At 46.3% G+C, this 22,945-nt stretch overlaps 1 protein-coding gene across 1 annotated transcript; it reads left to right on the top strand.

Annotated features, from left to right (window-relative positions):
- Positions 1-4,042: 4,042 nt before the first annotated feature.
- On the top strand, positions 4,043-22,297 carry Kcnmb3 (potassium calcium-activated channel subfamily M regulatory beta subunit 3). Its single transcript, XM_027392025.2, has 4 exons — positions 4,043-4,104; positions 15,822-15,995; positions 20,387-20,585; positions 21,875-22,297. The coding sequence occupies exons 1-4, from the start codon at positions 4,043-4,045 to the stop codon at positions 22,295-22,297; spliced, it is 858 nt and encodes a 285-aa protein (XP_027247826.1).
- Positions 22,298-22,945: the final 648 nt, after the last annotated feature.

Below are 22,945 nucleotides of genomic sequence, written 5' to 3' on the forward strand. Positions count from 1 at the left end.
CTGTCTCGAAAAAACGAAATAAATAAATAAATAAATAAAATCAGACTTTATGCCATCTAGAAAAAGGAGATATTTGAAGAAAAGTGCTAAGGACTTGCAAAGAAAGACCTGTAATCTCAGGACTTGAAAGGTGGAGGCAGAAGACAAAGAGACCAAGGCTATTCTTGCAGTTAGTTTGAGATAAACCTGGGCTACATGAAACCCTGACTCAAAAAACAAAAAACAAACAAACAAAACAAAACAGAAAACCAGAAAACTAAGATAATGGCTACTAGAAAACTTTAAAAATGTATATACAATCCACATTATCTTTTACTGAATTGTAGAGAACTGTTGTCTAAATTCCTTGCAAAATCTCTGGGTAGGGTCATGTCTGAGTGGTGAGATCATAAACTTTTGTTGCTAAAATTTCTTCCTGGGGGAGACATAAACAATGTCTGTCTACCTCCTCTTATAAAGTCCCAATGACAAACTGAGGCACGATTCTGCCCAAGTTCACTCTAGGGAACCAATGGCTTAATTGGGTTTCCTTACAGAGCACAGATGAGGGATCATCTACATGGGTGTGGGTACTCCTTTCCTAACAGGTAGCACCTGAAAAACCTTACGCAGCAAGGCAGGTGGCTTCCCCATAGCCATGTAGATAGAGTCCCCCCCCCCTCAGTCTTCCCTCACCAATATACTTAGCCCCTCCCTGAGGCCATGTACAATTAAAGCAGACTTGCATACAGTGTGTGCTAGGGAGAAGCTAGATACTCAGGTGAGGGCCCACTCACCCTCCCCATGCCACCTCGAGAGGGTGTAGATAGACACAAGTCAAGCTGGGATGATCTTTTGCAAGAGGGCACAGGTAAATGCTCCAAGATGGCAGCTGTTTGGCTCAGAGAATGGTCACTCAGGACAGCTTCTGTTGTTGCCCCAAGTCTGGAACCCCCCAAATGACCAAGAGACCAGATCCAATGCAAAAGCAAAGTGTCTTTTTTAATTTACAAGTTAACTCAGATCCTCAGTCCATCTGACACAGGGGTCAAAGTAGGAGGGACTCTGAGTAGCAGTGGGGCAGGGCATATATTGGGGGTAAAGCAAGGTGGTGTCTGGAGGTCTGCTAGTTGCACAGTAACAGTCTCAGGACTGGTGCATCTCCAGGCTGGGGAAACCTGTCCTGAGTTGATTGGTCAGCTGCAGCTGCAGCTGCAGCTGCAGAAAGGTTGCTTTGCCTGGAGGCCATCTGAGGGCTGTTGCTACCTATTGCATTCCTCTTTCATCAGTAAAGCATTTCTGCAGGTCAGCAGAAGACAAGGGCTGGCGATTTCACACTCGCCAGGAGTAGCTGTGGTTGGGTAAAGATGTGGAGGTTGAGCACAAACTGGTTAACGAACTGAGAAGGAGCAAGGCAGACTGGAACTGCAAGAACAAAAGACAAGACAGGGAGGCTGTTCAAGACAACAAGTATGGGAGGGGCTGAGAGGCGATTCAGAGTGTAAGAGGATCTAGGTTCATTTCCCAGCACCCATATGGTGGCTCGTAACCATCTGACACTCTCTCCTGGGTACATGTAGGCAAAACAGTCATATACATTAAATAAACAAATGAATTAATTAGAAATGGTGTGAGGTGTTGCCTTAGGGTTTTATCACTGTATGTGGCACTGTAAATGAGAATGGTCCTCATAGGTTCAGCTATTTGAATACTTGAATACAGTTGGTGGAACTGTTTGGGAAGGATTAGAATGTGTGGCCTTGTTGGAGCAGATGTGTCCCTGGGGGCAAACTTGGAGGTTTGAAAGACTCAGGCAGCTCCCTGTGCTTTTCTCTGCCTTGTGGTTATGGATCAAGATGTGAGGGCTCAACTGTTCCTTCCCTCTGCTATCTCGGACTCTAACTCTCTGGAACCATAAGCCCAATTAAACATTTATGTAAGTTCCCTTGGTCATGGTGCTCTGTCACAGCAACAGAAAAGTGACAAACATGAACAGAAAGTCTCAGCTGTAAAAATAGAATCTGGATGAGGTTATAGCTGGCCCTGCTCAAGCGTGTATCCCTGGGTCAACCTGTTTCCTATCCTGTCTGGATAGAGCAGGCAAAACCAGGACAAGGGAAAACTGCAAGATTTATACATAGTCCCTCACAGCTGTCCAGTCCCCAATGGTCACACTCCCTATATAAATTCCAAAGGTTCCTCCCCTCCTCACCTGCACTTCCTCTGCTGAGGTCAGTCTGGTCTCTTTCTGCCTCCTGTCTCTTTAAGCTGCCTCGGAAATTTAACAAATATACTGTGATGAAACACCATGACCAAAACCAACTGGGGGAGGAAAGGGTTCATTTGGCTTATACTTCCACATCATAGTCCATCACTGAGGGAAGTGAGGGCAGGAACTCAAACAGGACTGGAACCTGGACACAGGAGCAGAGGAATCGAGGAGGGCTGCTTACAGGTTCACCTCCATGGCTTTGTTGGCTTGCTTTGTTAGAGCACCCAGTGCCACCCACCTGGGGTAGCAGCACCTACAATGGGCTGGACACTCCCATATTAATCACTAATTAAGAAAATGCACTATGAATATACTCACAGGCCAGTCTTTTAGAGGCATTTTCTTGTTCCTCCTTCAAAATGACTGGACCTCACAGAGGGCTGCTATGGTTTAGATACAAAACACCCTTGGCAAAGGTCCATGGGTTGGGGGGATTGGTCTTCAGGTGTTGGCACCACTTTGGAAAGTTCTGGAACTTTAGGAGGTGGAGGAAGCAGGACACAGGACATATTTTGGGAGGGTCTTTTATTCCTGGCTGCTTTCTGTTTTTGTTTTTGTTTTTTTGTTTTATCTGCATCCCGCCACCACAAAGTGATGAGTTCATCTCTGTCACTGCTGAGTAACCACAGGCTGAGCCTATGAAACCCCTGAGCCAAACTAAATTCTTCTTCAGTTAAGTTGTTCTTTTAGGCACAATAATACTGTTTTATTTTATGTGTATGAATACTTTGTCTGGCTGTATGTTGGTGTACCATATGAATGCCTGGTGCCCACAGAGGCCAGAAGAAGGTACTGGGTGCCCTAAGACTGGAGTGATAGATGGTGGTGAGTCACCAGATGGGTGCTAGAAATTGAACCTGGGTCTTCTGAAGCAGCAGCCAGGGCTGTTAACCACAGAGCCAGTCTAGTCCATCGCCGAGTCTTAGAAATTCTGGGAAATCATGTAATGATATAAAAGCTAATACTTCTTGTTTTTGAGGCAGAGTTCTCATATAGTAGAGAACATTTTCAAACTCTGATCCTCTTGCCTCTACCTTCTGACTGGAAATAGAGGTGTGTGCTATTGTGTCTGCTGTAAAGCTAATTTTAAGATTAAATTAATTAATATTATGATTGTTCGGGGTGTGTGTGCATGGTCTGTTTGTGTAGGTGTATGGAGTTGGCTTTCTCCTTCCACCTTTACCTGTCATCTGGGCACAGAACTCAGGTCATCCAGTCTTGGCCAGATGACCCTTTCCCCACTGAGTCATCTTGCAGGTTTATAAAGCTAATTTTTAAACCAGAACAATTAACCAGAAAAGACTGCTGTGTGAAGCCTGTACCTTAACATAATTTTTGAAAAGAAGGAATGTATCTGGGGCAGAATATTTCCTTTTCTTATTAGGCATGTCTGTCTCCAATTACTGAGTCCCTGGGGACTCAGAACTTTCCATAGTCCTTTGGTCTCTATGACAATGCGCCTGGTGGCTTCAGAGGAAACACAGGTGCCAGGTAGAGCAGGTGCCAGGCAATGCTGGGGGAGAATTGTTGACTGCCGAGTCATGCTGTCACTTCACGAGCATCTGTGCCTGAGTGTTCTCCTTTGCCCAGCTAGACTGCCGGAGTCACACCTCTCTAGGAAGTTCTAGAGGTCTTGCAGCTCTGGAGGAACCAGAGCTCCTGGTGGTGGTGGCTAGGCAGGGAGTTGGGAATTCCCTCTGGGACCCCATTTCCGATGATGCTTAAGCTTCCTGAGTTCTAGAAGGGCACGACTCAGGCAAGAAGCATCCATTCTGGCCAGCCTCAGGCCACATGCAGCCCTTCAGCATTCCCGTCCAAATCACACTGCAGGGTGGCCGGAGGCGGCAGGGCAGGTAAGTCCCCACCTGAATCTCCCATCCGTGTGCATCCTGCCAAACAAGCTGTGTGCACTGCTAGAAGGCATCCTGAGGTTGGAGGTTGGGTTTGGTAGGTGCTTTGAGGAGGCCAGCTTGCAATGCCTCCCAGGTCCCTGCAATCTACACTGTCTTATTCCCCAACCCCTCCCACCACATATCTCCACCCCAACTCCACCTGTGGTTGTTGTTTTGAGACAGGGTCTCAGGTAGACAGAGCTGGCCTCAAGTTCTCTGTACAGTTAGGAATGATCTTCCTGCCTCTACTCTCCAATGCTGGCATTCTAGGTGTGGACCAACATACCTGGATGCACAGGTGACACAGGCCATGTGGGCTCTGGACCCCAGCACCCAGGCAGTGCTCAACACATACCTTTTCTGTGAAGAAATGACACTGGCCTGTGGTCCATTGGTGAAGTCTTGATGGTTCAGACCAAGACTCAGTTGTTAGCTCTCACCTAGGCAGCTGTAAGATTCTGAGTCTCTGCCACTCATCTTATCTTGAAATAGCAATACTTACAGCTATGTGTGCCCTAGCACAGGGAGAGGTATGCTCTCCCTGAAATCTCTAAACTAGATTAGTCTGTATTTTCTGTGTACATTAGCTTTTTATTATTTTGGGTTTTGTTAGTTTGGGGGGTTGTTTGTTTGTTTGGTTTTTGTTTTGAGATGGGGTCTCATAGACCCGGATTGACTACAAATTTACTACATAGCTGAGGCTGACCTTGAACTCCTGGTCTTCGTTTCTCTGCCTCCCAACTGCAGAGATTGCCCGGGTGGCCCACCCAGTCATGCTGCATAAAGAAGGAAGTGAAAAAGATTATTTTAGGACCCCAGCTCCCCAAGGGTATGCAAAACAGTAGAGTTTTGAGCTTCAGGGAAGTGGGGCTCCCACACCTGTCCCAGGGTTGGGGCTACAGGGCAGTCAGAAATGGGCAGAGGAGAGGACAGCAGTGCCCAGGGATTTTGAGTAGTGAGATATTAAAGATGTGCTGGCATGTTCCTGGGAGGGGTACACCCTGAAGCCAAGCTCTCCCACCACAGGAAGCTTGGAAAACCGGCTCACCTCCAGTTTTAACTGCCCTCCTGGCATAGGGCATGAAGGAGAAGCAGAGGGAGCGGATGGACTGGGGATGGGAATTGGTCAGAACACAGGGCAGACCACTCTCCTAGTTGTTGTGAGCAACTACAGGGAGTCTCTGCATAGCAGAGGATTGAGCAGTGATCAGGTGAAAGTTAAGACATTGATCATGACATGGAAGACAGTCTGGTCTGTCCCCCAACACACCCACATCTCACTTTCATTCCTGATATGCAGAGTTGGTTAGAGCTCTGTGCTCCTACCCCGAACTTGCTGGTGGCTTTTATTCAACCTCATTTGCTGTTTTTTTGTTTGTTTGTTTGTTTTTGTTTTTTTAAAGTTGTTGAACAGTTTTGCAATTAAAAACAAACACCCGGAAGGGTGAGAGCAACGACTGAAGCCTCTCTTTCAACAGAAACAAATTTCAAGGTGTTAGTTGAATATGCCCCATGCCACTTTGAGAGCCCATCCCACGTGAAGGGATACACTCTGGCCCTGGACACATGGGGAAGGGCCCAGGACCAGCACAGGAAGATTTGGTGGACTTTGCAGAGCCCCCATTGAGGGCCCTACCCTGCCTGGGGAGTGGTGGGTGGATGGGTGGGGGTGGGCTGGGGGTGGGGGAGGAGGATGGGGGGAGGAGGGAGAGGGAGAAGGGACTTACATGTGAAACAAGCTTGTTCCCTAACTAGAACTAATAAAATTAAAAAAAAAAAAGAATATGCCCCATGCCCAGAGTCACAAATGTATGGGAATCAATCCTCACCAGGTGAATTGTGACATGTGACAGTTCTCACACAGTTCAGATGTCAAAGGACAGGCTGCTAGCTTCTGTCACGGTCACACCTAGAGCAAGGTGGACAGGGCAGGGAGAACAGGGTAGGGAGGACTGAGCAGGGAGGACTTGGCAAGGAGATAGGGCAGGAAGGAGGACAGGGTAGGGGGACTGAGCAGTAGGACAGGGTAGGGAGGACAGGACAGGGAGGACAGGGCAGGAGGACAGGGTAGGGAGGACAGGGAGGGAGGATGGGGTAGGGAGGATATGTTAGGGAGGACAGAGCAATGTGGACAGGGAAGGGAGGACAGACAGGGAGGGGGAACAGGATGGGGCCCGGAGGACTGGACAGGGAGGACTAGGTGGGGAGGACCGGGCAGGAAGTACAGAGTATGGAGGATTGGGTAGGGTGGACAGGGCAGGGAGGACTGCGCAGGGAGGATAGGACAAGGAGGGTAGTGCAACAGAGGATGCTTGTTGCTGTCTCCAGGACATTAATAATCCTGGCAAAAGATAATTAAAATGCTATTGACTCATCTCACTGACTAGATAGCAAATGAGATCATTCTTAATCTTGTTGAGATCCTGGGATGACAAGTGCTTGTAAATACCACTGAGTTCATTACAGACAGGGCTGCTACAGTCTCAGCAACTGAAGACAAGATAATAAATTCAGCTCTGAGGAGGCAGGTAAGAACTCTACGCCTACCTGATTGATGGACTCTCATCAGTAGAGAGCTTACAAAGAATTGCTAATGACATGGAAATTAAGTGAGAAATACAATATTTAAAAAGATCCCAAACTATCTAATGTGATCAAAGACAGGAATAATCTAGGAAGGGTGTAGTAGCCATCTGTAGTCTCATGTTGCAGCACCAATCTGTAATAATCTGTCTTTGTGGGCTTCAGTCATATCCAGCCTGAGAGGAGGAGTGTGGATTGAGGAACAGGTAAAGATACTAAGGAAAAGACAGAGACACAGAAGAGAATCAGGAGGGCAATCTAGTGAATACTGGATACCCCAAATTTATTCTTCAACATTCTTAAATACTCCAACCAAAAAGGGAAGAATGGCAAAAGACTGCTTTATCGTAATGCAAAGAAGAAACAGACCTTCTTCCTTAGTTCTCCAAACATTTAGTAACCACGCCTTAGACTAAATTTCTCGTTATCTGGCCTTGAGGGTTAAGAGTAATCACACATTAGACTAAGTCTCTTGTTATTTAAGTAAGACATCCACAACCATGACCAAACATCCTACAGTAGCCAAGCCTTAAACCTTTAGATCTTATGACTTTAACTTTGGAAGAGTCAGGATAATTTTGAACTCTGTGACCTAAAGTCAAGATGAATTGAGGCCATTTTTATGAACTCCAACATTAGGGAACTGTACTTAAAATGGCAAACTCAAGGAGCTGGAGAGAAGCTGCAGTAGTTAAGAGCATTGGCTGCTCTTTCAAAGGATCAGGTTTGGTTCCCAGCACCCACACAGTGGTTTGCAACCCTCTGTAACTCCAGTTCCAGGGGATCCAGTGTCCTCTTCTGGCTTCCAGGTGCAACAGGCATGATTGTGGTGCATAAAACACATGTAGGCAAAACATTTATACATATAAAAGTAATTTTTAATGACAGTCCTGGGACTGGAGAGATGCTGGTTCAGTGGATAATACTGCCCAATGTTGTTGCAAAGGGCCAAGGTTCAGTTCCTAGCACACATTAGGCAGCTCATAACCACCTGTAACTCCATTTCCAATGGGATCCAATGTGTGGACCTCTTCGGGCACTTCATTCAAGTATAACCGTGTGTGTGTGTGTGTGTGTGTGTGTGTGTGTGTGTGTGTGTGTGTGTGTGTGTGTGTGTGTGTGTGATATGTGTGTGCCCTTGGAGCCCAGGAGAGAGCATCAGATCTCTCAGAGCTGGAATTACAGGCAGTTTGTAAACTTTCTAACACAGGTGCTGGGAACTAACCTCAGGTCCTCTGCAAGATAGCCGTACCCACTCTTAACTACTGAGCAGCCTCTCCAGTCCCTTAACTTGCTTTTTGTGACATTTTGATTGGTAGCTTTCTGTATGTCAGTGTTTTAGATTTATCAGAAATTTATAACAATGTTATCTTCTTACCCCCACATCTTTTATACCAGGTCTCATATAAATGAGGCAAGCCTCCAACTCACTATGTAGCCAATGATGAAACTTGAACTTCTAATAGTCCGGCCTCCAGCACCCAACTGCTGGGATTACAGGTGTGAGCCATGTGCTTGCCTTCTTCTATTTCCTTTAAAATCTTTAACTTCTACTTTAAAAATCCATCTGCATTGCACTTTGGATATTTCATAGACCCCAGATCCTTGGTTACTAATTACCTTTTCAGGTGTATCAGGTTGATTTTAAGTCTGATCACTAAGTTTGTTCTCCTTGCCTCATCTTTCTTTCACTTTTTTGAGGCAGTGTCTTGCTATGGTAGCACTGGCTGAACTATCTTAGACTAGGCTGGTATCAGAATCACAGAAACTGGGCTGGGGATATGGGTCAGTATGTATGAGCTATTTGTGTACAAGCATGAAGACCCCAGTTCTTTTCTTTTTAATTTTTTATACTTTATTTTTTAATTTGAATTAGAAACAAGATTGTTTTACATGTCAATCCCAGTTCCTACTCCCTCCCATCCTCCCCTACCAGCTTCCCCAACCCCCACTAATGCCCTACCTATCACGCATCCTTCTGCTCCTCTGGGAGGGTGAGGCCTTCCATAGGGGGTTATCAGAGAAGACCCCAGTTCTGATCCCAAGCATCCATGTGAAAAGCTGGGTGTGGTCATGTGTCTGTAACCCAGTGTTGTGAGAGCTGGAGGGCTGCTGGGCACACTGATCACCAGCCTGGTTCCAGGCATGTGACAGACCCTGTCTCAAATAAATGAGGCCGAGAGCGACAAGAGGTGGACACCAGATGCCCTCCTTGGGCCTCACAAAACCTTTTTATAGAATCAGGGCAATGCTCCTGCCCCTTGAGAGTTGGCTTACAGACATGAGGCACCACACCTGGCAGCTTTCATGTTACATAACTTTCTCATTTCTAGAAAGTCTTCCTGTATTTTCTAAAGTTTATTTTATGTTATTTCTCTCTCTGTCTATCTGTCTGTCTCTGTCTCTGTCTCTGTCTCTGTCTCTGTCTCTGTCTCTGTCTCTCTCTCTCTCTCTGTGTGTGTGTGTGTGTGTGTGTGTGTGTGTGTGTGTGTGTGTGTGTGTGTGCAAATACTTACCAGAGGCCAGAAAAGGACATCAATCCCCTGGTATAGCAGGCTTTCTTGGACTGCCAGCCCCCAAATCATGACACTGAGACTTATTAATTATGAATGCTCGGCCTTAGCTCAGACTTGCTTCTAGCTAGGTCTTGTTTTCCAACTTAAATCAACCCATTTCTGTTCATCTATGTGCTGCTCTGAGGCTTGGCCCTGAGGCTTGCTTACCTCATCTAAGTACTGTCCATATTGATTTCCTGTTTCCTCCATGTCTGTCTGTCTGGCTCCCCTTTGCTCTCTGACTGCAAGCCCGCTTATCCCTCCTCTGTCTAGCTTTTGGCTGTTCAGCTTGTCATTAGGCCAATCATGTGCCTTAGACAGGCAAGGTGAAACAGCAATACGTCATTACATAGTTATAGAAATGCAGCATAAACAAAAGCAACACATCTTACATAGTTAGATAATTATTCTGCAACACAAGCAAATGCAACACATCTTTACATAGTTAAATATTCTATTCCACAATGCTGTAGCTGGAGGTACAGGCTTTTGTGAGTGGCCGGTGTGGTGCTGGGAGCCAAACTCAGGTTCTCCAGAAAAGCAGTACATGCTACTAGTCTCTAAGCCATCTCTCCACTCACTATTAACTTAGGTGGTCTTATTTTTTATATTTCTTCTTTTTTTGTTTCACATGTAAGTCCCTTCTCCCTCTCCCTCCCCTCACCTCCATCCCTCCTCTCCCACCCCCAACCTACCTCCCACTCCCCAGGCAGGGTAGGGCCCTCAACAGGGGCTCTGCAGTGTCCACCAAATCTTCCTGTGCTGGGCCTGGGCCCTTCCCCATCTGTCTAGGGCCAGAGTATATCCCTTCACGTGGGATGGGCTCTCAAAGTCCCTTCTTACACCAGGGAAAAAATACTAATCCACTATCAGAGGCTCCCTGGAGTGCAGAGGCTCCTTATTGACATCCATGTTCAGGAGTCTGGATCAGTCTTGTACTGGCCTCCCAGACAGCATCTGGGGTCGATGTGTTCTCCCTTGTTCAGGCCAACTGTTCCTGTGGGTTTCTCCAACCTGGTACAGACCCCTTCACTCTTCATTCCTCCCTCTCTTCAACTAAATTCCAGATTTCAGCTCAGTGTATATCTGTGGATGTCTGTCTCTGCTTTCATCAGCACTGGATGAGGGCTCTCGTTGTGGATCGGTCAGCAGGCTTTTTTATATTTCTTAAATATCATGTATGTGTATTTTATATTTTCAGAATACCTGAATTTTTTTTTTTTTGGTGAGGACCTAATTCTCTTTTTCTGGTTGTTTGTTCTGCAACCAAAGGCCCTTGTTTCTTTGTCCTGTGTTCTGTGTTCTGTGTTCTGTGGTGTGTGTGTATGTATGTATGTATGTATGTATGTATGTATGTATGTATGCATGCATGTAGTCCTTAGAACCCTGTGGTATTTTCCAGAACAAGGCTGGAACAGTCTCCTCTTTGGGATCCTTGTTAGCTTTTCTGGGAGTCAGAGGGGACAGTGTTAAACTGACTTCTTAGTCTGAGGTCCTTGGATTTGGAGTAGTGTAGACTCCAAGTACAAACTCCATTCATGTGCTGGCTCAAGTTCATAATCCTGGCACTTGGGAGGTTGAGGTAGAAGGATCATAAATTCAAGGCCAGTCTAGTTACAGAGGAAGACACTGTCTCAAGCAATTGATCAACTACCACACAAGTGAACACAGAGCCAGAATATTAAACAAGTCCCTGAGGATTGCTACAAGGTTATGACATTCCAGGGCAGCTGGATGGCCTTCCTCTTCTTGGCATCCTGGTTTAGAAAGTATTCCTCTTGTGAGTTCTCAAGGAAGGGTGTGTGCATCATGTCTACACCCCTGACACTGAATCTCAGGTCCTTCAGAGTCCAGGCTCCAACTGAATGGTGAATAATATATGAAATTTTGCACCTAGCTTGAACTAGGTGTGGTCTCTGTCCCTGTCACCCCACAAACCTGCGTCCCAGAAGGTGAAACTTTACTGTCTTTTGTTTTCAGTTTTTCTTCCTCCCTCCTCCACCTCCTCCTCCTCCTCCTCCTCCTCCTCCTCCTCCTCCTCCTCCTCCTCCTCCTCCTCCTCCTCCTCTTCTTCAATAAAACACAATCTTTCCAGAGTAGCCTCAAACTTATGGTTTTCCTGACTCAGCTTCCTGGGGGCAGGGTCTACAAGTTTATGGCACCATGCCCAGGCTAGCATTCCCATTTTCAGGTACTTTTAGTCCTTTGTGGTTTTCTCTTTATTTTTAAGCTTTTCAACACTGGCTGTGTGCTCAGCTAGAGTAGGTAGGCAGTTTGCCACTCGGCTGAAGTAGAAGCCCACTCCTTTCACAATCATTAGGTAATCGATGTGGTGACTGCAGACAGTACCCCTTTCCCTGAGGTCCTCTGTGTACTCATAACTGTCTTCTCTAAAGAGTCCATATGGAGATCTTCATGACTACATTATTGCTGTCTCTATGTGGTCAGTTCTTTACAGTGGAGCTCTGTGACTGTCAGCTTCCCACAAATACTTGGCATAAGGTGGGCAGAAATAGTAGAGGTGGCATGTCTGGCCCAGGAGGATCAGAATCCGACTTGTCATGCATCTTGCTACTTTAATTGGGTGTCTGCAGTGAATATATTAGATGAACTGCAGACAGGGCTGGGGAGATAGCCCAGTTGGTACAGTGCTTCCTCTGAAAGCATGCTTGGTCCCTCAGAACACACACACACACACACAAAGCCAGACACTGGTAGAGGTCAAGGCAGGAGGATCTCTGGGTTTGCTGGCTGATTAGCCTAGCTCAATTGAGGAGCCACAGCCCCAGGTCCCATTGAGAGACCATGTTTCAAAACAGAAAGTGGAGAGGCTTGGTGAGATGGTTCATGCATGAGGATTTGCGTTCAAACCCCCTGAGCTCACATAAGAGCTAGCTAGGTTCAGTGGTCAGCATCTGAAATCCCAGTACTATAAGGTGAAGTGGGAGGCTAAGCCAGGAGAATCTCCAGAGGCTCCCAGCTTGGCATATGTAGTGGTAAAAAAAAATGAAAAAAAGAGACATGGCTGCCTCTGATCCCACATGGATATGTGCACCAAAATTTTGCCACAGGCACATGTACATACATGCACACAACCACAAACATACAGAGGGAGGGAGGGAGGAAAGGAAGAAGGGGGGAGGAGAGGAAGGAAGGAGAGAGAGAGGGAGAGGGAAAGAGAGAGGGAGAGGGAGAGAGACAGAGACACAGACAGAGACACACACACAGAGAGAATTAAAATTTTCCAAGCAAAATCCCTCAGTGGGAAAGAGTGCTTAACCTGACAACCTGTATTCAGTTCCTAGAGCCCATGTGGCAGAAGGAAAGAACTGATTGTTCCAAGTTGTCCTCTGACCTCCACACAAGAACCATAGTGTGTGTGTGTATGTACGAAACCCCCATTACACAAAATAAATGCAAAACAACAACAACAGCAACACTCTTATCAAGCAAGTCTTGCTGGGAACTACAGTGGCATCAGCCATAGACACACAGATGGTATTCTCAGCACTGGCTCCTAGGACAGCCTGGGCTCTCCATCATCACAGTCTGACACGCCAGTGGAGAAAAGGCAGAGGAAGCAGAAGGGGATGATTTCAAGTACAGCATATGCTTCTGGAAAGCAAAGCAAAGAAAGCAAAAAGCAACTGGCAATTCCTTCCATGGGACTTCTTGACTCAAAACTTCATAAGCTTTCTCAGCAGACTGGTGGAGCCTGAGCTGCATTTCTTTGACTTATGATTTCCCGAAGCCTCTTATAATGGAAACGAATGGCTGCTGACCTTGGGAAGTGAAGGGACTGTGGCAATGGGAGGACACAGGCCTGATAACAGGGAAGCCAGTATAGCTTGGCCAGCTGTTCAAAGACAGGAATGTGGATCTTGTGATGTTTTCAAAAGGCAGCAATAAGCATTTTAATGAGAACTGTCATGACTTTAAACTGTTAGCAAACAATACCACATTAGGAAAAAAAACCAAAAAAATGGACAGAAAGACAAAGCAGATGCTTACATGGCTGGATGCTGTCTATGGCTGCCTCTGTGTGTGACTGTGATGGCCTCGCCACTCAGCAGATATCCCTGTGAATGGATTCATCTCAGCTCCTGGGAGAGGAGAGGAAGGAAGGGCAGAGTGGAGAGGAACACATGTTTGTTCAAAGATGGAGGGATGGTGTGGGGAGGGAGAGGGACCTTGAACCTGTGGCCAGTAGACCAGACTAAGGGCATGATGTCTTACTCAGGTGATTGGGGCGGGGGTGGGGGGGACGGGACGGAGGGACAACAAGAGCAACCTCCTGTCCCAGCTCATCACTTATCCTAAATGTGGCTTTTGCAGTTCTACTTTCCATGCAGAGTTCATGAGAATATAGAGAAATCACATTCAGAAAGACCATAGAATTCACTGGAAGACAAGCAGGCCCAGAACATGTGTCACAGGTGACAAATGGGACAAATTGCCATACCCAGGTGATTTGGTTCTAGTCATGGATACGATGGCTCTACGGAGGTGCCACCAGGCACAGTAGTTCCTAGTCTTGTTACAGTCTCTCTCTCCGTCCCTTTCATTCTTCTTCCTTTAAAAAAGGCACTTAAAGTTGTTGTTGTTGTTGTTGTGTGTGTGTGTGCCTGCTTATCTGCATGTGCACCTATAATGCTTGTGTCTGTGAAGTCTAAAAGAGGGTGTTAGACTCCCTGATACTACTTACAGGCTGTTGTGAGCCACTTGATGTAAATGCTGGGAGTCCAACATTGTCCCCTGCAAGAGCATATGTGCTCTTAATTGCTGAACCCCCCTTTTAAATACATAAAGCCCACTATGAAGTCAAGGACTACCATGAACTCCTGATCCTTCTGCCTCTACTTCCCGAGTGCTGGGGTCCCAGACATTCACCATCATGTGTTCTGCAGGGAGAGTAATCCAAGATAGCTATACTTTCATTTCTCAATGAGTGAGTTTATTATACATGTTGCAGGGAAAAGTCAAAGAACAAATACTAAGAAACAAATAGATGGAAAAACATCCAATCAGGAGCTCATGATATCCAATCAGGGGTCCGTGGCATCCGGCAGAGAGCACAGAGGAAGCACTGTCCAAAGCATGCTGGGAGCTGAGACTGGGGTATTTCCAGTAGGTAGGGTAGTGTTCTCTCTAACCTCTTCCAGCCTCTGGTTCCCATTACAGGCATTTTATGTGATGGGACAGCAACAATAACCTCCTTTGGAAAGGTTTTACCTTTCTGCAGTTCTCGGGGATGCAGTGCATTTTTTATTTTCCATTTTCCTATTTCACATGTGTGGTACACATGTGTGTTGCTAAATTTTTCTCTGTCCTGGCTGGTCCCACTGCGCTTGGGCCCCAAATAAACACACAGATGCTATAATTATTAAACTGTTGGCCAATGTCCAGGGCTTCTTATTGGCTAGCTCTGTCTTAATTATTAACCCATTTCTATCAATCTATGTATTGCCGTGAGGCTGTGGCTTACCCCGTAACGCCTGGCATCTTGTTACTCCTTCGGCAGCATGGCAACTCTGTGGCTGGCTCCCTCTGCCTACTTTTCCCACAATTCTCCTTTTCTCTTCCTCCCACCTATCTTCCTGCCTCACTGGACAAACAGTGTTTTATTCATCAACCAATAAGAGAAACATATAAGGCCGGGCAATGGTGGCGCACGCCTTTAATCCCAGCACTCGGGAGGCAGAGGCAGGCGGATCTCTGTGAGTTTGAGACCAGCCTGGTCTACAAGAGCTAGTTCCAGGACAGCCTCCAAAGCCACAGAGAAACCCTGTCTGGAAAAACAAAAAACAAAAAAGTGAAACATATACAGAAGGATATCCCCCATCACATGTGTGTACACACATGTGTGTGGAGGCACTAGACAGATGCCCTGAATCATTCTAGAAGGGCTCTTCCATAGTACTCATTGAGGCAGGGACACTCAGTCAGACCCAGAGCTTATTGATATGGTACTCCTATGGAAACTTGCTCTACGATCACCATTTCCCAGGCTGGAATTATAGATGACTGTCATGATTACCCAGAATTCACCTGGGATCTGGGAATGGGAACTGAGTTTTCTAATTCTTTAACCACTACCATTTCCCCTAGCCCCAAGCTGTGCACTGTATTTTTGCACTCTTAGCTATTTGCCATTCTTTCTCTCTGACAGAGACTTAGGGACCTGCCTGACTCAGGACAAGAAATCTTAGAGTGTACTTGACAAAAAAAATACTGTAGTCTTGGAGAGGGGCCATCCTTGCTCTCAGAGTCCACTTTTAACAAGCTTAAACAGCACATGATGCTTTGCCAGTATAATGTAAATTACTCCACAACCAGTTTTTTATATCTTAAAAATATTTGACAACATATCATATTGGCTTATTTTGATAGCACCAGTCTCAGCTCTGAGTGTGGAATCTGGGGTGTTGAAGGAAGCTGCTTATGATTCTGAGTGAGCCAGATTCAGGTTTGCCAAATGGCAAATGACTGCACTCTCTCATGCTCACACAGCATCCTTTTTGGCCCCCCTCCTCACCAAAGGACAGCACTTCCAGCCTCAGGCAAAAGCAATGGAGACCTACCAAGGGTGCACCCAAAGCTTCCATCAAGCGCTGGAGAGGACCGTGCCATGCTGCTGGGTGTTGCCATGATGGCCTCCTCCGTGTTGATGCTCTTCCTGTTGGGGATCACTGTGTTGAAGCCCTTCATGCTCAGGTGAGATACAGGCCAAAACCCAGAGCTCCCAGATGGCCTAGCCCAGCACTGGAGTCCATGCTCCTTGCACGTCCTGAGCTTGCTTGTCCGTGCTGAAGAGTGGGAGGTGGAGAAGGAGGTGTGAAGTATTCCTTAGCTACCCCACACTCACAGCACATGTTTCTGCACACAGTCTCATTGCCAGGTGAGATGGGCATGGCTGGGAGCACAAAAGCACCCCACTAGTAGATACCAGCCCAGCTTTTTCTCTGCTGTCCCCACCAGGAGAAAACTCTCCTGTTTCCTGCTCAATCAGGTAACTTACTGGAATCTTACTTCTCCTTGCTCCTTAACTGCAGTGGCTACTAGGATGCTCTGAGCCTAGGTCATTTTTGTAACCATAAGGGATTGTGTGGCCTTTGAATTAGACATTTATAGTTCTTCCTCAGGATTCCTTCTCAGCTTTCTCTTGTTAGTCATTTTTTCTTACCTTTAAAATAGGCACATGACTATGTTAGAGTTGAATAAATGGGTGTACACACACACACACACACACACACACACACACCTGTACATATGGGTAGATTTAGAGAGAGAGAGGAAGATGTGGGGAGGGGAGGAAAAGGAAGAGGGGGAGAGCGTGTACCAGCTAGCCACGTTAAGGAACAACTTTAGGGAGTCAGTTCTCTCCCTCAACCTTGTGGGTTGAAGGGATTGAACTCATGTTTCAGGCATGGTGGAGGATGCCTTTCCCCTCTGAGCCATTTTGACAGCCTCAGAAGTGTTTTTAGACATTTGTTTTGAATTGTGTGTGTGTGTGAGAGTGTGTGCTCTTGGAGGCCAGAGGTGTCAGATTCCTGTAGCTGGAGTTACAGGGGATTTGAGCTGACTGAAGAGTGCTGGGAATCAAACATGGGTCTTCTACAAAAGAACTATGTGATCTTTTGTTGTTTTGTTACTTGTTTGTTTTGTTTTTGTTTTTTGTTTTTCAAGACAGGGTTTCTCTGTGTAGCTTTGGAGCCTATCCTGGCACTCACTCTGGAGACCAGGCTGGCCTCGAACTCACAGAGATCCGCCTGCCTCTGCCTCCCGAGTGATGGGATTAAAGGCGTGCACCACCAACGCCTGGCATGAACTATGTGATCTTAACTGCTGAACCATCTGTGCAGCCCCCAGATTGCTTGTTTAAACATGCGATGTATCAGGGAGACGGTTGCAGGATATCTGCATCTCATATTTGTCCTACTTTCCAAGTATTTCTGGAAATTGCTTAGTGGGAGCAGTGAGGATATTGCCTGAGCAGCCAGTGCTCATTTCTGCCTTACCTTATCATACTTCATCATCTAAGGGAGCGGTCCCTAAGACAGCAGTTAAGATTTCTAGGGTGACTCACACCTTTCTCTCCACCCCTCATCTTTGAAAGGGACAGAGAATTGCAGATGAAGCTAGACAAGTCCCAGCACAAGTGGGAGACACTTGAGATGTTTCACCCTTGTCAGAGGAACTATTGCAATTGATGGCTGATGCAGGAGGGAGTCAGTTTCTTCAGGGACTCCCATCCCTGAGAGGTTACCCATGCTCCACTAGCCGGTCCTACACTCTGTGGGTTAAAACAACAAACACCTGAAGCTGGGAGGAAAAAGTGGTAGGGGGTAATGGGAAAGGCAAAGGGTGTTGGCGTTGATCAAGCACATTATGTGCATGGTTGAAATTCTCAAACAATAAAAGGAGGGGCACATGGCAAAGGGACATGGAGCTACTGAAGTAACACCATTGTTTTTAAGTACTAAATACACTTTGTTGTACCTCAGGGGTTCAGGCTTGGCCCTTGTGCATGGGGCAGTGTCACTTTCTCATGTAGCTCTCTGAGGTCCCGGAGACAGCCAGATCACAATAGCATGGGGGAATTAGAGAACTTACATTCCAATAGATACGCAGACAGCATTTAAGTGGCACTTCCTCAAGATGCTGAGTTTCAACAGATAGGCAGAAAAGCAGGCCAGAACTTAAAGCTCAGAAAGAACTTTTGTTTCCAAATTTAAAATGTGCTTATTAGTGTGCGAGCCACACTCATGTCTGGTCGTGTGTGGGTGTGCTCACGAGTGTGTGCACCCGACTCCTGTCTGAGGGCTGCTGTTAAGAGTTAGTTCCACCATGTGGGGTCTGCACTGAGGTGGTCAAGCTTCATGTGGCAAATGCCTTTACTGTCTCACCGGCACAAGTTCTTTTTCATTCTGTTTTCACTTGCCTAACAGTTTTCTTAGACTACTTGTAGTGACTGTGTTGTTCTTCAGGTTTACAGACACTTGGACATTTCCAGAACATCTGTATAGTTTTCTATTGTGGCTATAATGGCATACTGTGCACTTGGTGACTTAACAGTTGGCAATTCATACCTCTTGAGTTCAGAAATCTGACCTAGTTCTCCTATTGGTGTCAGCTGGACTGAATTGTCTTCTAAGTGCCATAGAAGTGCCTGGTCCCTCCTTCCAGAGGCTGCCCATACTCCTAGGCTTGTGTGATCTCAGGTCCTGTACCTCCTAGCCTATCAACTGTTACTCACCCCAGCATTTTGCTGTGGCCTCTGCTCCCAGAGACACCCATCTCCATGCTGGCACACACACCCATACCTTACATTTGTTCTAGAGGAAAATGATTGCTTATGGCTAATAGTGAGAGTGTGGTAGAAAGCACTGACTATATAGTGCATTTTTTTTTAAACTGCTTTAAAAAGTGGGAATAAAGGGACTTACCCACTTTGCCTTGTGCAGGAGGGTCCCAGGTAGTTTGCTAGTCACTTTTCTCATGTTGTGACCAAACACCTGATGAGAAGCAACTCAACCAAGTGTCTATTTTGGTTCCCATTTTGAGTGTACAAGCCAACATGGTGGATGGCATAGACAATAGGAGGGGTGAGTTGGTTTGTCTTTGTATTCATCCCAGGATCCAGGCCCATGGGATGGTACCACTCAGCTAGGGTGGGTCTTCCCTTTCAACTAATCCAGTCTAAAAACTTCCTTACAGACAGGCATGGAGCCTTGTCTCCTAGGTGTCTATATGTTCTAGTTTTCTTTCTGTTGCTATGATAAACATCATGACAAAAAACAACTTAGGGGAGGAAAGTTTATTTGGATTACGCTTCCAGGTCAGAGTCTATTACTGGGGAAGTCAGAACAGGAACTGAAGACAGGAACATGGGGGCAGGAGCCATGAAGGGGATGACGACACTTGCTGGCTTTCTGTCTGGCTTACTTACTTGTTCATGCTCAACAAGTTTTCCTATACAGTTCAAACTGACCTGCTTAGGGATGGTGCTACCCACAGTGGGCTGGGTCCTCCAATATTAATCATCAGTCAAGACTTCTTATACCTGATGCTGCCATGCTCTGCTGCTATGACAGACTCTTCCCTGTGAATCCGTAAGACAAAATAAACTCTTACCTTCCTTGAGTTGCCTTTGGTCATGGAGTTTTATCATAGCAACAAAGGAGTAACTAGCACAGTACCCAAGATATTATCTGTACATGACAGTGCAAGCTCTTAGATGTGTTTTCCAAGAAAATATAACTAAGTCCAATGTAATGGAGCTTGTAGCATGTGCCATCATGCCACACTCCCTGGAGCATAAAGAACAGGATGTAGCTTGGCACCCTAAGGAATTCACTGGTATAAAACCAGTCTTGTTTTCCAGTGGCAATCTCAACACACTTGCTTCTAACTCTGGAGGCAGGATGGAGGTGCAGAACCAGTCTCACTGCCAAAGCCTTTTCAAAGTCGTACTTTCACCAGGAAGCTGGTATATACATCTAAAAACAATGGCAGGGGATGTTGGATTATCAAATTGTGATTCTTGGTGGCTCAGTATTTAGGGTAATGGTACTTAGTTCATTTTTCCTAATACTTGCATTTTGGGGCTGGGGGAGACAAGGCAGGGTTCTCTGAGTAACAGTCCTGGAACTCAGAGACAAGGCTGGCCTTGAACTCATAGGGATCTGCCTGCCTCTGCCTCCCAGATGGTGGCTAATACTTGCATCTTAACTACTGTTCGTATGGAGATTCTCAGGCTTCAGCTCAGACCTCCTGAGCTAGAATCTCTGGTAGAGGATTCCTGGAGCCCACACTGGGCAGTCATGATGCTAACAAGTGAACTCAATCAGGCGAATCTAGTCTGACAGTGTTGTTTTAGGGCTGGTGGACGAGACACACCCCAAGGGTCACAGGCATTTGCCACCTGGCTCTTTTCTCATCTGTGTCCCCCACTCTCCCTGATTAAGACGTTATGTCTGTGCTGATGTATGTGGTGGGTCATCACCTCAGCTGTGTCTTAGAAGGCAGAACTTGACTTTACAATAGTTGCTTTCAAATCCTCACATCCCTACTTAGGAAGAACACTTTTCTTTTCAATTTCACAGCTCTAACAGAGAGGAGTCCAACTGCACCACTGTCCACACACACATTGCAGATGATTGGCTGGACTTTGCCTTCACCTGTGAGGGCAGCTGCCAGGACCACAGCAGGTATCCCTGTCTGCAGGTGTTTGTAAACCTCACCCACTCAGGCCAGAAAGTGCTTCTTCACTACGATGATGAAGCAGTCAGAGCCAACCCCAAGGTAACATGAATTTGACAAAAGTTCTCTGCTGCCCTTCCATACCATAGTGCTGTCCTGAGTGGGGCACAAGCCATCTGTGGAAACTCAGTTTCCTTCTAGTGAACATTTCTTTTTTGGAGGGAGGGAGGGAGGGAGGGAGGGTGTGTGTGTGTGTGTGTGTGTGTGTGTGTGTGTGTGTGATGTAGCTCAGGATGTTACCAAATTTGCTATGTAGCCAAGGATGACTTTGAACTTTGGAATCATCTAGTTCTTCCTCACAAGTACTGGGATTACCACACCTTGTTATAATGGCTAAGGTTTGAACCAGGAATTTTTGTGTATGCTAGGCCAGGACTCTACCAACTAAGCAAAGCCCCAGCTCCTTCTGAATATGTACATAGTATTCCATCAGGATGAATGAAGCTGGTAGCAGTCTTGGGGGACAAATGGGACATGCAGTAAGGAGAGGCATATTCCAGTTTCTTGGCTCAGTGTCAAGTCCTAAGTGGGCAGTGTTTCCTGGTTGTACTCCTGGCTAGAATGAATGAATTCAGCCTTCTTTCAGCCAAGCTGGTAATTCTTTTCTTGGGGGGGGGGAATCAGACAGGATTTCTCTGGGTAGCCCTGGCTGTGCTGGAACTCAACTCTGTAGACCAGGCTGGCCTTGAACTCACAGATATCCACCTGCCTCTACGTACTGAGTTCTGGGATTAAAGGCATGTGCCACCATTGCATGGAGACATTTAAAGAACTTATGATTGAAATAAGTTACATTACTGTCTCATGTGATTTACAGTTGACAGTTACACTTAACTATAAAGGTTTCATTAGATGATATGCTATAATTTAGTGTTTTGGTGATTAAATACTTAATCTAATGATTTCTGGTTTTCTATTTTTGATGTAGTCATTTCTAAAGTCACACATTAAAAGTGTGTGTGTGTGTGTGTGTGTGTGTGTGTATGTGTGTGTGTGTGTGTGTGTGTGTCAGAGGATAACTCACAGGCATCAGTTCTCTCCTCCCACCATGTGATCCTGAACTGAGGTATTCAACTTGGCAGCAAGCAGCTTTGCTGCTAAGCCATCTCCCTTGCTCCACGCCTCACACTTCTGTAGTCCTCCCACCATGGTAACCCAATAGCTAAGAGACATGGTTATTTCACTCTGTGCCCTGCAGCCAACCATTCCCTTCCCTGCATACTTTGCAAGACGACATGTTCTATACCATGACTCCCACCTTAACATTAGCTTGAAACCCTCAGTGTTGGCCATTGCTGACCCTGCTTCCTCCCTCTGCCCCAATCTCCCAGTGCTTTTACACACCTAAGTGTTATGGAGACAAGGATGATCTGCTCAACAGTGCCCGGGACATCAAGAAATTCTTCGATCACAGAAATGGAACTTTCACTTGCTTCTACAGTCCTGACGGCCAGCTGGGAGTTGTCCTGAGGAAGTCTGGCTACAAGGTTGTCTTTCATTGCTTATTTTGGCCTTTATTAACTTTGCTGGGTGGGGCCCTGATTGTTGGGTTGGTGAGGCTGACACAGCATCTGTCTCTTCGGTGTGAACAGTACAGCACAGTGGTGAGAGTCCAGGCAGGAGGTAAAACACAGTGGTCTGCGGGCAGCCACAGGTCTTCAATGTGCAGTGTGGCAAAGAGCCAGGGAAGGGACAGAGAACTGAAGAGGCAGCCCCTGCTTTCCCGTTCCGAGGTACTCCAGCTGAAGATTTGAGCACTGCCAGGCATAGTGGAGCAAACTTGTGATCCTAGCACTTGGGAGGCTGAGCCAGGGGGATCAGGTTCAAAGCCAGCTTGGGTTATACACAACAAATCTTGTCTAAGAAAAACATAGCTGAGGTTGTAGCTTACAGACAGAGTACTCGCCTAGCATGCACAAGCCCTGGATTTGATCCCCAGCATTAAAAAGTCTCATCTGCTTACAAAGTTGTTGTGTATGAGCTAAGGTGGGCACCACAGCTTTCCACATGGGGTCCAGTGTTTAAATGTCAACTATTTTCTACTTATTCTAAAACATGTACAGTTTAAACAGTTTTTCTTCTTCCAGTCTCCTTCACACAAGCCAAGGAAGCACTCTTCTCCTCACAGGCAACTCCAGTTCTCAGTGGAATGTGTTGGCATGTAACAAGCCATTACTGAGTCTATCTGCCAAGCTCTCAGCTGTCAGCATGTGCAGTTCACATGAAAACGTTTCTCACAGAAAAAGCTACTGAGAGCTGGGAGATGGCTCAGTTGGTAAAATGAGAACCTGAGTTTGATTTCTCAGACACCGGCAAAACAAAAACAAGCAACCAAACAAAACAACAAAGACAAAGCAGGCCTATTGGCCTGTACCTAGAACCAAACCAGTGAGGTGGATACA

This window comes from Cricetulus griseus (genome assembly GCF_003668045.3).
Source record: "Cricetulus griseus strain 17A/GY chromosome 1 unlocalized genomic scaffold, alternate assembly CriGri-PICRH-1.0 chr1_0, whole genome shotgun sequence".
NCBI classification, from domain to species: domain Eukaryota; kingdom Metazoa; phylum Chordata; class Mammalia; order Rodentia; family Cricetidae; genus Cricetulus; species Cricetulus griseus.